This window comes from Typha latifolia, chromosome 1 (assembly GCF_019914945.1).
Source record: "Typha latifolia isolate L0001 chromosome 1, TyphaL0001v2, whole genome shotgun sequence".
NCBI classification, from domain to species: domain Eukaryota; kingdom Viridiplantae; phylum Streptophyta; class Magnoliopsida; order Poales; family Typhaceae; genus Typha; species Typha latifolia.
This window is the reverse complement of record NC_133086.1, coordinates 118,101-133,251: the sequence shown is the minus strand read 5'-3', so window position 1 is coordinate 133,251 and position 15,151 is coordinate 118,101. Positions and strand designations below refer to the sequence as shown.

Sequence of the window (15,151 nt, the reverse complement as noted above, 5' to 3'; positions counted from 1 at the left end):
CTGTCTAGATTTTCGACTCTCCTTTTCTCTATAAAGTTTAAACCTCCTATCTTTGCAATACCAAGATAGGAAGTCAACGTAGATGGTTTGATCTCCTTCGAGCGGAGCCAAAATCCGAGGAGGAATCTTTTGAGATTAAACCATCTCTTTCAATGGGGGAAGAGGGAGATGAGGGACAGGAGATGCCCCAGCCTTCTCAGCCACAGGTAATATATATGATGGAGCATGGAGCTGTAATTGTTCGGGGTTTTTTTTTTTCTCTTTGCTTCTACTTCTGTTGGTTAGATTGTTTGGGTTTGATATTCGTTTTTCCTGTTGTTTTAGTTAGATTGCCGTACACGGTCGTTTGTTCTCTTGTTTCCCGGTCATTCCCTTCATGCTCGTGTTGTTAATGGCAAATTTTGTGTAGGAAATTGTTTTCGCATTCTCTGCAAGGACTTGAGCTAACCATTTTCACGAAATGCTTTACCTTTTACTTTTCTCTAAGATTTTAGTGGTTTGTCATCAAATTTTGGTTTTGTTGCCAATTACAGCGATTTGGAGATTACTCAATTGAAACACTTTCGGATTGTACTTAATAGTACCTGTAAAGATTTATAACTCTGTTGTTCTTAACCATCTCGATTTCCAAATTTGAAATGATTGGAGTTCTAAAAAATGCATATATTTAATTAGTTGTATCAACTCAGAGAATGGATTATGGGCTTTTGAGCTTAAATTAGATCAAGAACTATATAATCATTACCTGGCGATTGCACATTACTTCTCTTAATTTTGTTTCATGTACATGTCTTTGATTTTCTCTTGTCCAGAAAAAAGAGAGTCATAATTGCATTGATATGTATCATGTATGTTAACAAGAAATAATAGAAGACTTGCCTGTAGAATATCTTCCAACGTCTGTTAGGCTGTTAGCACCTTATTGTCATAAGATTTAAGCTATAGATACTTTTGGAGGTTATCCTTCACAATTTTGTTTCATTAAATAATGGTAAGATTGTACTACTTACTTTACAAGCAGTTTTTGGAGGTTTCTTGCAAGACATCCAAGAAGGTTAGACGCTTTGCAGCTGGAACCGACGCCCGGCATGCACTGTATATGATAAATCGCAAATTGACTGGTGCTCCACCAGCCTTGTACATTGAAGCCATAAAAGAAGGGGAAGAGCCTGTGAGTTTTGGTCCTAATGCAATTCTTGTAAATTATGGCAAAGGCTGGAAATTGCAGACAGTTACTGAAGAAGGTACTACTTGATACCTGTAATTAGTTGCAGATATGCCTGCCACCTTATTGAATTGGGAAGTTAACATATGTATGTGTACTTTTCTTGAATTTCTAAAATTAGGAGATGGAGATGCATACTCTTCAAAGCGTCTCCCTAACACAATGGTATGTAATTCTTGATCTTATTCGATTGCATGAGTGCACCATGCTTTTGTCGAGTATCATTCCTTGCTTCCTCCTTTTAAAGTTAACATGGTCTAAGTAAGCAAATACCAGTTCAACTAAATTTCCTTGGTTATTTGTTGTCTGTTTTGCAGAAGCAACCTGAATTCCAATCTGTGCAGAAGGAGCCAACTGCTGGATTTACGCCAATCTTCACTTTGGAGTATCTTGGAAAGCTCCTGTTCGCATTTGTCTTCATCTTTCTTCTTGGAGGAATATTTACCTTCTTTCTGGAATCTCTTCCTTGGTTAATCTCATATTTCAGTTCAGATGTTGACTCGGTGTTGTTAAATAGTGATGTGTCTGGTTAAACTCCCACAAGAGTTGTACAAGCATTCTGTATCTGAATATTTTATACATTTAGCATTTGTTGGACAAAAGTGTTCCAGTAATAATTGCTCGAGGCTATAAAGGAATGTGAGGATTTGGTAACCGAAGATGAAAGGATTGATGTATAATATTGTATTCACATCTATCGACTTAAGCTTTATGCACTATGTTCCATTTTATCATGTGTCTGCTGTGATTGAATTCCTCTTTTGCATTCTATATGCTTGTTGCGATTTGCATTCTGAAATTAACCTGATATAACTGTTCTTTGTTTACCCTTGAGTGAAGATGGAGAATCGAATCTTGTAACCTTTTAGTATGTACATCAACATTAACAAGGAACTAGGTCGAAACCCAAAATAATAATTTCACCACATTGAGTATATTAGCACCATAAGACAATTGGAACGTGATGCTTACTTGAGATGCACCTTGTGATTGTTAAAAGGAAAAACGACAACTCATAGGCAGCACCTTCCTTTAATTAAATTAATGTAGTCAGTTGGCATCAAGCAAAAAAAGAAAAGAAAATAATGATATCCTCAAAAAATTTAAAAGCTACAAAAAGGAATTCTCCTTTTTTGAACCCGTGATTATCTCATATTTGATGTAGAAAAAACTCAACGGTTTGTAGCAGGCGAGTTCTTTGATAAGGCACATCGGCAGCACAAGACAGCATCTCACGTTTTATGCTTTATTGACTGCAAGCCATGACATACATTGGTGAAGGTACCTGGATACCAAAGCTGGACTCATGGACTAGTCTGGACTCTGGACTCACTCCTACAAAAAAAGCCACAACTCAACTCCAGTAATGGCGGTTGTGATGAATATAGCTTAGCTTTCTATGTGGGGTGGGAGAGGACGCACATTTGCATATTAACTGCGATTCAAATAGGAGATAAAAATGCGAGAGCACTGTGAAGAAAAAAAAAATCAGGCCAAATGGAATAATGAAAGTTGCAGCTCTCAAATCAGAACGTGACTGACTGCAGCTTATGAATCGCATACTCATGCTTCACTATCATAAATCATGCACAAAGATAGTGATGAAGATACGAGGATGGAAAGTTCTGCGTTTTAGACATCATGAAGCTTTCACCAAACAAAATTCAGCTCAAGGGAACTCGAAAGACAACATTTCCTATAGCAAAATTGTAACTCGCTTCTGTCGCAGTATGACTACAAAAATCAATCAAAGAAGCAGAAAATTAACAAATTCCTGTTTTACCAGTGTTCAGGATCTATAGCTTGTGTCTAGTTTTTTTGATCTTAAACACTTTCCAAGGACATAGGGTGCGCTTAGTTAAGCAACTTGAACTTGGAATAAGTCAAATGAATAACTTGGGAATGTGTTTCAATCTAAGACAGTAATTCAATAATGAAGTGGACCAATTTAAGCTAATTTTAGATTCGCCAAAATCATAGTTCCAGCAGCTCTGAATATAAATACCAGCTTTGCGGCCGGGCTTCATGGTTGCTCGGTCACCAAAATCCTCAATCCTGATGAAAGAGGAATTTTATTCAAATCCTATGGGTACACCCCCTAAAAGGACTCACAGAAAAGCTAATCCTCACCTTAGCATAAAGAAATGGTACTGATAGCTTACTAGAAAGTAGAAACATAAACCAAATTACCCCATGCTCTTCAAAGTTATCAGATAATTGATAAGTATAAACTATATGAGAAACTCATACCTGCTATTTCTTGGGGAATCATGGCCAGGAACTCCAGATATAGTTAATGTTGGGCAGAAGTTGGTGCAGTATCTTCATAGAGAAAATACTGAACAAGCTACCAGTCTCTATATGCATTCAACTTTTATATTCTAAACAAACAGTGCAACAATTGATTGAACTAGAGAAAAGAAAGTACATCCAGTTTCCATAATTCCGTGTCCTAAACTAACATGAGCAATACTTATTCCAGAACTTTTTAAGTAACAACAGATATTGAAGACAAAAAGGAATCCTCATAAGTCCACCTGAGTAACAATGTCTGGCTATCCAAACTTTGATTCAGGTGACGATACACTTCTACGGCATCAGTTCAAAAGAGTTAAATAACAGTAGAGTACTAATGAGTAATGGCAGCTGACAGGGGAAGAAGCAATACTGGCCAGGAACTCGTGATGAAAAAGAACCTACTCTAACAGAAAGCCGAGACACACCACCCAATTCAAGGATGCCTTGCTTGGAAATCTTTCATGAAAGCAACCAGCTTCTCCACACCCGCAAATGGCATGGCATTATATATCGAAGCACGAACTCCACCGACCGATCTATGGCCCTTGAGCTGAAGCATGTTTTCCTTGGCAGCCTCCTCGATAAACTTCTTCTCAAGCTCACTCTTTTGCAGCGTGAAAGGGACGTTCATCAGCGACCTCACTGATCTCTCGACTGGACACACATAGAATCCGCCACTCCCATCGATGGCATCATAGAGAATACCAGCCTTCTTCAGGTTCTTCTTCTCGATCTCTGCCAATCCACCTTGCTCGAGCAGATCCTCAAACACCAGAGCACAGATATAGATCGCGAAGCACGGCGGGGTGTTGTAGAGAGAGGCGCTGTCCGCGTGGATCTTGTAGTCGAGCATCACGGGCGTGATCGGCTGCGCATTCCCGATCAGATCTTTCCGCACGATCACGATTGTGACTCCGGACGGCCCCACATTCTTCTGTGCCCCGGCATAGATCACTCCAAATTTAGAGACATCTACGGGCTTGGAGCAGAAGTTGGAGGACATATCTGCCACCAAGATGGCATCTTTATTCTTGGGAACCGGATAATCCTTGAACTCGACCCCATGGATCGTCTCGTTGCCGCAGATGTGGAGGAATCTGGCATCTGGGTTCTGCTCGACGGAATCAAAAGGTGGAATCTTGGTGTACTTTTCGGCTTTTCCCGACCAGATTAGGTTGGCCTTGCAGTACTTCTGGCCCTCCTTGAAGGCCTTGTCGCCCCACGACCCCGTGACGATGTAGTTGGCGGCGTCCTCGGGCTTGCAGAGGTTGAGGGGGACGGCGGCGAACTGGGTGGTGGCGCCACCCTGGAGGAAGAGGACGGCGTAGTCGTCCGAGATGCCGAGAAGTGTGCGAAGATCTGACTCGGCCTTCTTGATGACGCCATCGAACTCCTTTCCGCGGTGGCTCATCTCCATGATGCTCATGCCGGAGCCTCGGTAGTTGTAGAGTTCGGACTGGGCTTTGAGAAGGACGGACTCCGGCAGGGTTGCCGGACCGGCGGCGAAGTTGAAGACGCGGTCGGATGAGATGGATGGGGAGACGGGAGGATGGGAGGTGACGGCGGCGCATGAGATGGAAGCGAGCCTTTTGGGGTGGAGAGAGATGAGTTTGGGGGAGAAGAGGGAGATGCGTTTGGGAGATGGGTGAAGAGGGTGATGGAGGAGGAGCGAGTTGGCGGAGGAGGAGGAGGTGGCGGCTGCCATTTGGTGGTGAGGAGAGGAGAGGAGAGGAGAGGAGAGAAGCAAGGGTGTAAAAGAGGAGGGTTAGGTGGTTGGGAGAAAGAGGCGTCTGGTGAGGAGAAAAGGGAGAGAGGAAAAGCTTTAATATATGGCGGTGAGTGGGCTTGTGACTTATTTATATCTTGTAATGTAGGATGACGATAGTAGCCTCGAATCGAATATTAATCTAATATAATATTAGACAATACTATAAGGAGCTTTAAGGTATGTTATTCATTGTATGATCAAACTTCAGTATGAAGTATATAACTATATTATGATCATGGTATACCTTTTCTATTGATTTTGTTAAGTTTAACAAATTGCGTCTGATATAGTGGAATTTTACTTTGTAAACAGACAGAAGGAGGATGTCACTCGTTCTCTTGCTAGTTCCGTAAGAACCTAATAAAGTCTCTCGATGGGACTAATACACTCAGATAGGCTCATAGTGCAGCTCATTATAATATGATCAAGAAACCCTATGGATAACAAAACGTATTCTCTTTATCCTATTAGTACTCTTTTATACAATCAAATACAATTCAAAAGAGGGATAAGGAATATCCAAGACGTAGAATTTTCTGTGGAAAAGATCATACAAGTTTACACAGAAAAATTGAGATAGAAGAGCGTTGTAGGGTAGACAGGTAATTTTTCCGGTGTTGGTGGTCTTGGAATCTGGTAGAAAGAGCGACAGCCCACTGGTTGGACCCGAAAGCTTCCATTAGATTAGAGGGAGAAAGCAAGTAAGTAGTAGGTGAGATCACACACAACAACGGTGAGATCTTTCTCCTGAGGTCTGAGGAAAGCACCGACGTCATTCTCTTGGATGGACGCTGCAACTTGCTTCTGATTTATTATACATGTCGGACTATTTGTACCGTTGAGAGGATTATTAGTCTGCACCCATTTCAATTTTGATGCAAGATCCTTCCCACTTCTGTGAGTTGTTTAACGTAAAATACTAGTTCGCATATCTGGCTCACAGTGACAATGAGACACTGTGTTCAATTTTATTATTATTATTTTATTTTTGCCGGCCCCTCAATCTGCAGTAAAAGGAAAAAAAGATGGAACATCAGCTGATCTACTTTCCTATTAGAGAAAATATCAATCCATGAGAATGAACAACAAGGCTGAATTCATACAAAATGCGGACATGGTTTATAGGATCGCCATCTGAAAGAAACTGGCAACTGCGATCAAAGAAAACCAACAAACCGCTCCATGTCGAAACTGTCCTGAGGGCACTAAAATTTAACATGGACAGGAGGAAATCTATCATTCCTAGAAAGCAAAGTCCCAGAATTACAGGCACCCCCATCAGAGGATACCCATTACACTATGTAAATTTTCCTGGGCAGCTGGGCGCTAGGCTGCCGTTGTGCCATTTGATTCCTTTGTTACTAACCTTGTGGTAAGAGACAAATATTGGAATAACAGGTAACATCTATGCTCATAATTCGCCTTCTTTATGTTGCTTTTTCTGTGGAATACACAAACAACAGCAGTTCCCGAATAAGAGTATATCACTAGTGATAAGTAGTACTTCTGTTGCCTGACTGAGGAAAAGCCTGGCGTCGACGAGGTTGTGAAAAGCTCCTTTCTTGCTCTTTACGCTGAGCCTTACCAAACCCCCCTCTTTTACTCTTATTATCTACAGAATCCCCAGATGTAACCTGGTCGTCGCCTTTGGCTACATCCTCTTCTCCACGCTCTCCAAATTTTATATTCTTTCTAGCGGCAGCATAATCAAATGGCCTCAACTGGAAATTAACCTCAGGTTCCACAGGTGACCTTCGATTGTGTTGAGAGTTTCTTCTCTCGTTGATTGACTGAAAGCATTTCTCAAAACTAGAGGAAAGCTCAGATGGCGACACAGGCATATCCATAGAATCAGGTTCTTGTTGAAGACATCCACTGGTGACATTTTCGTTAAGCCAAGGGAACCGTTGCCTATGCTTTGTATCATCATCAGTCATTGGGGTTTCTTCAGACAAATTTGAATATTGTAATTCATTTTCCAGAAGTATTACTTCTTCCATTTTGGTTAACTCAGTGGACTCGTTATGTTGGCCATGCTGCAGACTTTCTGGTGGTGGCGGAATCATTTTCACCTCAGGACCTTTCTGAGGAGGCTTCTCTCCACCAGAAAAATAATGGAATGGAAGTATGACTGCAGATTTTATCTTCTCCACCTTGGTCTGACTCTCCTAGAAAACAGTTCAAATTACAACATGATCAAGTCACCCTTGTGTTTGTTCATTGATAATGGAAGAGCATGAAGCAAAATTTATGCTAGTGTAATATGTAATTGAAATGCATCTTCTAACAAAATCTTCATTTCCATGTCAACATTCTACATCCCAGTTCTCTACATATACTATGAACCTAAAGGTGACGCTTTCTCAGATTGTTCTGCAATTGTTCTGCAATTATTCTGAAGTAACTATTTCACTCAGATTGTAAGTTCTAACATCCATTTGTTTAACACCAATATACAGTGTTTCCATTTTATTATACCAATAGCTACCTTAGTTAATCTGCTTCGTAGAAAGTTTTCTATATCACTTTGCTATCATCATCTGCTATTTTGTCCACTCTCTTATACTAGGAAAAACCCATTATAATTCATTCTGCCCACAATGTAACTAAACATGCATTTATAATGGCCAATTAATTTTCTCTCTAAGCCCATACAGTCCTACCACATATAGCGGTTTAGACTTCAGAGCTCAGATCTTCCACATTGAATTACCAATTATGGATATAGCCTTAAGACTATGCTTAATACAGTACAAAATACAGATTGGGATTCATATACCTGAATTATACGATGTCTTTCTTTCCTCTAATATGAGTTCCCTTCTTTTAGTTATTACATCTCCTATTCATCCAATTTCAAAAATCTTCCTAATCCAATAATCAATTTGCATATTTTCTTTTCTTACTAGCATACCATAATAACAGCCAAGTGCACTTCTCTAGATTTTTCTCCTACAAAATTTGTTTCTCCAATTAAATCATGCTTTTCCATTCTGTTACCATCACTTCCAAAGTAAATCAACTCTATGCAAGTTAATCTTTTATAGCTACTACTCCAGTAACCTAGTTTTTTCCACACAGGATATTCGGAATAATGCAATACTGCTGCATAAATTCCACAGTTTTATCAGATTTATGGACCACTGCCTGCATAAAAATGGCAAGCTGCATAAGAAAACCATCCACTTCTGACCAGGCTTGGAATCAGATACAATGGAATACTATTACTATTTACTAACCATGAAGGCTCTGTTCTGAATTAATAGCATACAAGTAATAGACTATGCATTAATAAATTGAATGCTAAATTTGATGTTATCTTCTTTAGTTACGAATAGTATCTCAGACACAGATCTGGTGAAAATAATATCAAGATAAATAAGGTAAAATGATAATAAAGTACCTGCTCAGTAGTGACCCCTCTAAAAGGATCCACTTTTCTACCAGAAGAGTTCCCAAATAGAGCTCCAAAAGCTGTAGGTCTCTTCAATATTTGAACTGACGCCATCTTCTCCTGCAATAGAAAATATTTACCAACTCAATTTACATCTCACATACAATAAAGAAAAGAAAAGGAAAGAAAATGGCCACAAACTTTTCTAACTGGTTGGAAGCTTCCATTTCCCATCTTTTCTGTATCCATTGTCCCTTTCATATCAGATATAGTCAAAGATTCTCCACTTGCAGATACTGAGATAGTTTCCAGTTTCTGTTTCTGCTGGATTCCACTATTTAAAGAGACTTGAGTGGTAAGCTGTCCAGAATTTGCAGGAGTGCAACAATCATTTCCAGAAGCTATATGAACTGGAGCAGAGTCAGCATTCTGTGCAATACTAGTCATGGTAGCACTGCCAATTGAATCTTCTTGAGAAACTGTAGACTCCATAGGATCCTCCGTAGAAGGCAGCATTTCCTTCTTGTAGCCAACAGCTTCTTCACTCTGCAGTGTGGACTGCAGGCAATCATATGTCAATATCTTAATAGAGAAAATCAATTATGAACTCCAAACAAAGATTTATTTATCTCACTGCTTCACGCCGTCTATTCTTTAGTTGTTCAGCTATACTCTCAAAAGCAGAGGAGCCAGCAATTGAACTCCTAATAATGCCAATAACAGAGCTAAGATAGCGCTCAACAAATGGATGCTTTGATTTCACCAACTGACGCAACTTTCCTGAAGATAGAGGCATCTGCCTTGCTTTTGAATTCACAAAAAGTAGTTAGAGGAGCATACCACATCGAGACTAATACCTAAGGCAACATCATAACGAAGAGTAAAAAATAGTTGTAATACCTATTTCAAGAAGAGCTTTGTTTGGTAATATGTAACCAGTACTCTCATCCTCTGCACGGGCAACAGTATCTCTCCAATGGCATAAGCCCTGTTAGAGATATGGTGCAAAGCTAAAATTAATCCGCTCAAATAATGCATAAACATACAATTACAGAATTTTACAGAATATTGTGAATATACAACATATGATTCAATTCTATCATGGGATGCATACACTCATATAATAGTACAATAGTGGACAAACAGAACAGAATCTTTCAACAGATAAGAAGGTTACCCTACTAAAATATGAATGCTCAAGACAACTAGTACAAGATTCTAAGATAGGAAAAGTAAATAGCATAGCTCAGATATGCACTAGAACCAGAAAAAACAACTGATACGTAATTTCTATCATCTCAACAAAATGAAACAATATAACGATATCAATATTGAAATCAGGCTATTACAATCACGCATGAGAGAAGAAAAGCAACTGCTCGGGACTCTGATAAGTAGAGCAAAATAGAACACTTACAGCAACAATAGCAAGTTGTTTCGAGTTGAACTCGGCTTCCTGCAAACTGTCAATAATGCAGTTAAAGATATGCTCGTGAGAAAGGCAAACCAAATGAAAGAAATATCATGACAAGTTATTACACCATCAAAACTACAAGCATGATTGTTTTCAAGATCAGAAAATAGTTAAATCACAACTACAATGTACAAACCCATAAATATGTTGATATGACGTATCTGTCAACAGTTCTTTTTCATAAAGTTGCAGGCAAATTTCATTGCTGCGTTTGTGGACCTGTAATTAGTAGAAAATACAATAAATTTTGTATCAGCCCACACTAGCACTAAAAGAATAAGAGGAAAAAGGAAGTGACAGCATATACTAACAATACGATAGACAACATCTGGTACATGCTTCATTTAAATACAAGTAAATAAATAACAACTAGTTATTACTTATCACAGTGGTTCCACCTCTAAAAGAAGATCACTTTCGCTTGTGGACACTGATAGCAATCTGATTTTCATTAGATCATATATATGTAATAGGTAGTGTGTGTCTTCTCTTGCATACCTGCAAAAAAGAAGTCCCTGTCAAGGTCTTACACAAAAGCTAAGTGCAACTTCAAAATTCAAAATTGTTCACTGGTCAATGTGCAAACCCATTAAAGTAATTTTAGACAAATGTAACCTATTTTACAGAAAGAGTTTCGTGGTACACTACTTGAGCATTTCACCAGGAAGTGGCCGCAACCTCCATTCTGCATTCTGATATCTGCAAGAAAGTGCAACTTAAATCTCACAAAAAATAAGAATCTAAAGAAGATAAACAGAAAAAAAGACGACTGTCATAGGTCATGAGCCATCAAAGATAATAAATAAAACAGAAATGAGCATTACTCTTTGTTTGCAGTAACTCCACAGAAGTGATGCAAAAGGTACTCTAAGCTGTTCCTCTCCATCTGTAAGACCCTTGAAGCCTGCATAGCGTAGAGGGAAAAAAATCAACTCACTAAAAAGAGAAACTAAAAAAAAGCAACTCTAGAATCTAGACATTTCCGAGGATCATGAAACTCATAAAAGCACACTCAATTACATAAGTTGCCTGGTTTTCCTATGAAGGATCAAGGATAGGAGATTGAGCAAGGTACTTCAAGAAATTAACCGTGCTAGTACATAAAGGTTTCACTCTTCTCAATCTGTTTCCACTAAAGTACTAATACACAATAATAGGATAATATCGCTAAGTCTACATACTCAATCATTGATATAAAATAAATTATGGAGGAAATGATATAGCCAGATTTCCCTAAACAAACTTATACTTTTTCACTCACACACTGAATCTACCATATCCAGATATTTCATTTTATTGAACAAAAAGGGGAGTTACCCAACATCTGAATGTGGGCTTTGGGGAAAAAGATAAATGAAAGAAAAAAGCAGTCTTCAAACCACACTATTTGTGGTCGGCTAAATGGATCCTTTTCCTTTATTTATACTAAAGTGCAAGGATTTGCATCAAATCATGTCGATATTCATAAACAAAATGATAGCAGCAGAACTCCTAATTTGCAAAAACTACCTGCCCAGTGTCAAAGAGATTGCAAACATAGATGGCAAAGTCCCGTTGGAGCCACACAATGTCACGATCGGCCCCGTGCATTACCTATTAGAAGCAGAATATATGAGCGACAGCAAGCTTGGCAGCACATTAAACCTAATTAATTTATGCATAAGGAAGAGATAAAGAAGGAAATAAGCAGACCTTTCTCTTCAGTGGATCTTTAAAGACCTCTCTTAAGTATGGACCAACATGTATACGCAGCTTAAGGGTGTCTATTACAAAGTCTTCCGTTCTTGTAGAAATTTGCATCAAACAGGTCATCCCCTGAAATGACCGATATTGATTGTGTTCCAAATCAACCTGAAACATAAGTAAAATGACAAAGTTTAAGTCGACCGAGAATGAAGAATATGTTGGCCCACATTGACCACTACTATTAATAACATTAGTAGACAGTTGGAGTCCATATCTAGAAAAGAAATAAAAGATAGACAATAACATTGAGTGCATTATTGAAGAAGCTCAGAAGGAAGGTGCCATCAAGCTAGAATTGCTTCAAATTGTTTGCAGAAGTCCTTGCAGTTTCTGCCACATAATTGCTTGCCGCATTATTATGTCTCCTATAATGTGCTACTGCTAATTAACAGAAAGAAATACATAGCTGACAACTTGTCAACTAGTTAATGGAATCTTTTGCTATGGCAGATCACTTGCTATATATATATATATATAATTTTTTACAGAAGATACGTGGTCCTAGATAAACAAAAGCAAAAGTTTGAAGCATGAGTCAGCATAGGGTCAGCCTTAAGAGTTTCTTTTTTACAAAAACACGGGATTCATTTCTTGTCCAATTTCATTAATTCTCATGGACTTCTCTCTTATCAGCTATCCAGTGAAATTATTCCAAATTCCTGAGTCATTCATGAATGTTTTATATATCAATTGTATGGCAGAGCACGGAAAGAAGTTACAATTCTCACAGGCAAGCCAAGTAAATCAAATAGTGTCCGCATCTAATCATGCAGCAGAAAATAATGAAGCTAAAGCATTCAAAACATAAAAGAGAAACAACAAGATCAACTCCCCCTATGATCTGCAGAATGTTGAGTTAGACAGGAAATAGGAAATAAGGAAAACATGCAAACTAAAATTAAAATAAAATTTACAACTGACCGCAAACTCAGCAACACCCTTCAACTTAGAAGCTAGTTCCTTCAACTCTTTCACTTCTTCCACAAGTTTAAATGGGGTATTTTCTAAAGAGAGTGGTTTTACTGGTTCACCCTCGCCAACATTTCTGTCAACAAAATCCAAAACAGACAGCTTCTCCTGTATAAATGGAAGTTGCAGCATTATTCTCAATGTTATGAATAGATGCAACTCATTTACACTAACAAATGCTGAAGAGCTATAAAGAAAGAATTGATAACTTCCTGACTGAGAAAGCAATAGAATTACAACCATAAATAGAAAAGATAGTAAAGTTTAGCTGATCAAGAAAAGGTCTAATGTTAATAAATGTTCCAATTTTCGGACAATAGGTCAAAGATGGAAGCATCACACAGGGTAAAGAATGGGGTTCAGACTGAAGAAGCAAGGGTTAATGCAGAGTATATTAACAAGCAAATGAGGTGACCAGTAAAGACAGAAGAAACGACTGCATCCTCCGCGATTTATAAGTAGCAGTGATTGTTCAAAAGAGTTTGAATAGGTTTAAAAGGGCCAAATAAGTAAAAACAGAGGGCAGCAGTTAATGAAACCAAATTGCAATTGCCACAAAAAGGATAGGAAGAAAAATAAAACCTTGAAAATAGCAGGAAGAAGAAAAAATGATTGGTCTTAAAAATTAACAAAGAACAAGGCTCCATGTGATGCTGAATGGTGTAAAAGACTTCAAATTGACATCCACCTAGTTGGAACTTGAGATTCTTTTTGAAGCTCTAATATGTGAAACTGCTAAGTTCTAAAACTTTTTTGAATCCATAAAACACACATATGCATCAGTCCATAGATCCTTTTCCCTCATACAGTATCGGTACACAGTAAACTTTGATAAATGAATGGGCTTCACGATTCCAATAGTTCTGATTATTGCATTATGGATTGGCATATAGAATGCATATCAAACTTAATACTTTCTAGACCTTTTCTTTGTCACGCAAGTTCTGTAGCCCCTAATCAGAAGACTTCTTATGGTTAACATTAGTAACCTGATTGCAAACCAACATATGAGAAAATGGTGAGAGAGCAGAGGGGGAAAAAAGAGTCAGAAATACTCCAGGAGAAAAAGAGTTCCTGCCCTACAACAAATCGGACGACACTAACGAATTCAATATATATATATAAGAGATTGTACAAGAGGAACCAACCAATGGGTGGACGAACCGGCTTCCATCATCGCTCTTCTCCAACCAAACATGCTCGAAGGGCTGATTCTTGTTGTTCACGAGAATATTATACTCATCCTGTGGCCGGGGGATGGTGGGTATATGAAATGGCACTTTTGACCGAGCGGCCGTAGTCTTACTGTCCTTCATTGCCACCTTAACCCCTAACGACGACCTCGAAGCTGGAAATCCTTCATCTTTCTCATAGTCACGCATGCCGCCCCTCTTCTTTTTTCCATAAACCAACTGAAACCCACTTTCTGCATCCTCCGCTCCAATCCTGCCACCGATCTCCTCTTCTTTCTCCCTCCAGCTCTTGAATTCGTCCATGGAAACGCCAAACCTCTCAAGAAACTCGTCGTTGAGATTAACCAACCAGTCAAAAGCCTCGTCGAGATCGTCGGGGAAAGGAGGTGGCTTCTTCCGGCCCAAGAGATGGTCCGAGGCGGCGAGGGTCCTCAAAGATGCCTCAGATTTCGCGATGATCTCGCGGACAGGGGTTTTGAACTCCGGGAAGTTATTGTAGAAGTGGAAGTCCCTATCCGAAGGGATCCCTCGGGATCGGCCGGAGAGCTTGGCGGCAGATGCTGCGATGGGGCCAGAAGCGATGGCGTGGAGGGCGGTGGCCTTGTGCTTCAGGGCGGATTCCCCGGAAGGGGAGTCCGCTTCCATGGTTGGCGAGGTGATGGTTTCTTGAGTCCAATTGCTTGGAGTCGAGGAGGGATTCTTCGGAGACCTGGAAATGGAGAAGGAAGAAATGTTGTCTTTTTGCACTCTTCTTGTATCTTTTATGATCGGTTTCTCGTGTCTAGGGTTAGGGTTAGGGTTTTCATTCCAGCATGGACATGCGAGAAAGAGAAAGCGTCTTTTACAATAACTTCAATTTAGTAATTGGTATTTGGTAATACTTCTCCTTTCGATTTTTGGGGGTATTTTCTTTCGCTTACCTTTTTGCATTTTTAAGATTATATCTTATTTAAGCTTTATTTACCATCACGATTTCTTGATGAAATCCCAACACGTGACATAGATGAGAGTAACTGTACAGGCTCGCTTTAATGCATGACAATTGAGCCTGGTTTCTGTAACTTAAAATTCGAATCCGACTGTC

At 39.2% G+C, this 15,151-nt stretch overlaps 3 protein-coding genes across 3 annotated transcripts; 1 reads left to right on the top strand and 2 right to left on the bottom strand.

The window, feature by feature from the left end:
• The first annotated feature begins 46 nt into the window (after positions 1-46).
• LOC140784142 (uncharacterized) lies at positions 47-1,956 on the top strand. Its single transcript, XM_073131411.1, has 4 exons — positions 47-206; positions 1,022-1,244; positions 1,347-1,390; positions 1,543-1,956. Exons 1-4 carry the CDS (start codon positions 153-155, stop codon positions 1,756-1,758), a joined length of 537 nt encoding a protein of 178 aa, XP_072987512.1. The 5' UTR covers positions 47-152; the 3' UTR covers positions 1,759-1,956.
• Positions 1,957-3,678: 1,722 nt separating this feature from the next.
• Positions 3,679-5,354, bottom strand: LOC140783393 (phosphoserine aminotransferase 2, chloroplastic-like). The gene has a single exon (XM_073130311.1). It carries the CDS (start codon positions 5,226-5,228, stop codon positions 3,957-3,959), a length of 1,272 nt encoding a protein of 423 aa, XP_072986412.1. The 5' UTR covers positions 5,229-5,354; the 3' UTR covers positions 3,679-3,956.
• A 965-nt stretch (positions 5,355-6,319) lies between these two features.
• Positions 6,320-14,936, bottom strand: LOC140792309 (protein RRP6-like 2). The gene is made up of 14 exons (XM_073143225.1): positions 14,023-14,936; positions 12,827-12,982; positions 11,852-12,010; positions 11,669-11,752; positions 10,984-11,063; positions 10,808-10,858; positions 10,558-10,657; positions 10,296-10,378; positions 10,103-10,148; positions 9,586-9,673; positions 9,320-9,489; positions 8,887-9,243; positions 8,695-8,805; positions 6,320-7,459 (listed from the first exon to the last, which is right to left on the bottom strand). The coding sequence occupies exons 1-14, from the start codon at positions 14,710-14,712 to the stop codon at positions 6,779-6,781; spliced, it is 2,856 nt and encodes a 951-aa protein (XP_072999326.1). The 5' UTR covers positions 14,713-14,936; the 3' UTR covers positions 6,320-6,778.
• Between the last annotated feature and the right edge of the window lie 215 nt (positions 14,937-15,151).

Excerpts from the sequence above, each read along its gene's own strand:
- LOC140783393 (XM_073130311.1), bottom strand. The coding sequence starts at position 5,228 with ATGGCAGCCGCCACCTCCTCCTCCTCCGCCAACTCGCTCCTCCTCCAT.
- LOC140784142 (XM_073131411.1), top strand. The coding sequence starts at position 153 with ATGGGGGAAGAGGGAGATGAGGGACAGGAGATGCCCCAGCCTTCTCAG. Across the intron at positions 207-1,021 it reads CCCAGCCTTCTCAGCCACAG|TTTTTGGAGGTTTCTTGCAA; the intron begins GTAATATATATG and ends CTTTACAAGCAG. Across the intron at positions 1,391-1,542 it reads AGCGTCTCCCTAACACAATG|AAGCAACCTGAATTCCAATC; the intron begins GTATGTAATTCT and ends TCTGTTTTGCAG.
- LOC140792309 (XM_073143225.1), bottom strand. The coding sequence starts at position 14,712 with ATGGAAGCGGACTCCCCTTCCGGGGAATCCGCCCTGAAGCACAAGGCC. Across the intron at positions 10,149-10,295 it reads TCATATCAACATATTTATGG|TTTGCAGGAAGCCGAGTTCA; the intron begins GTTTGTACATTG and ends CATTATTGACAG. Across the intron at positions 9,244-9,319 it reads AGAATAGACGGCGTGAAGCA|TCCACACTGCAGAGTGAAGA; the intron begins GTGAGATAAATA and ends GATTGCCTGCAG.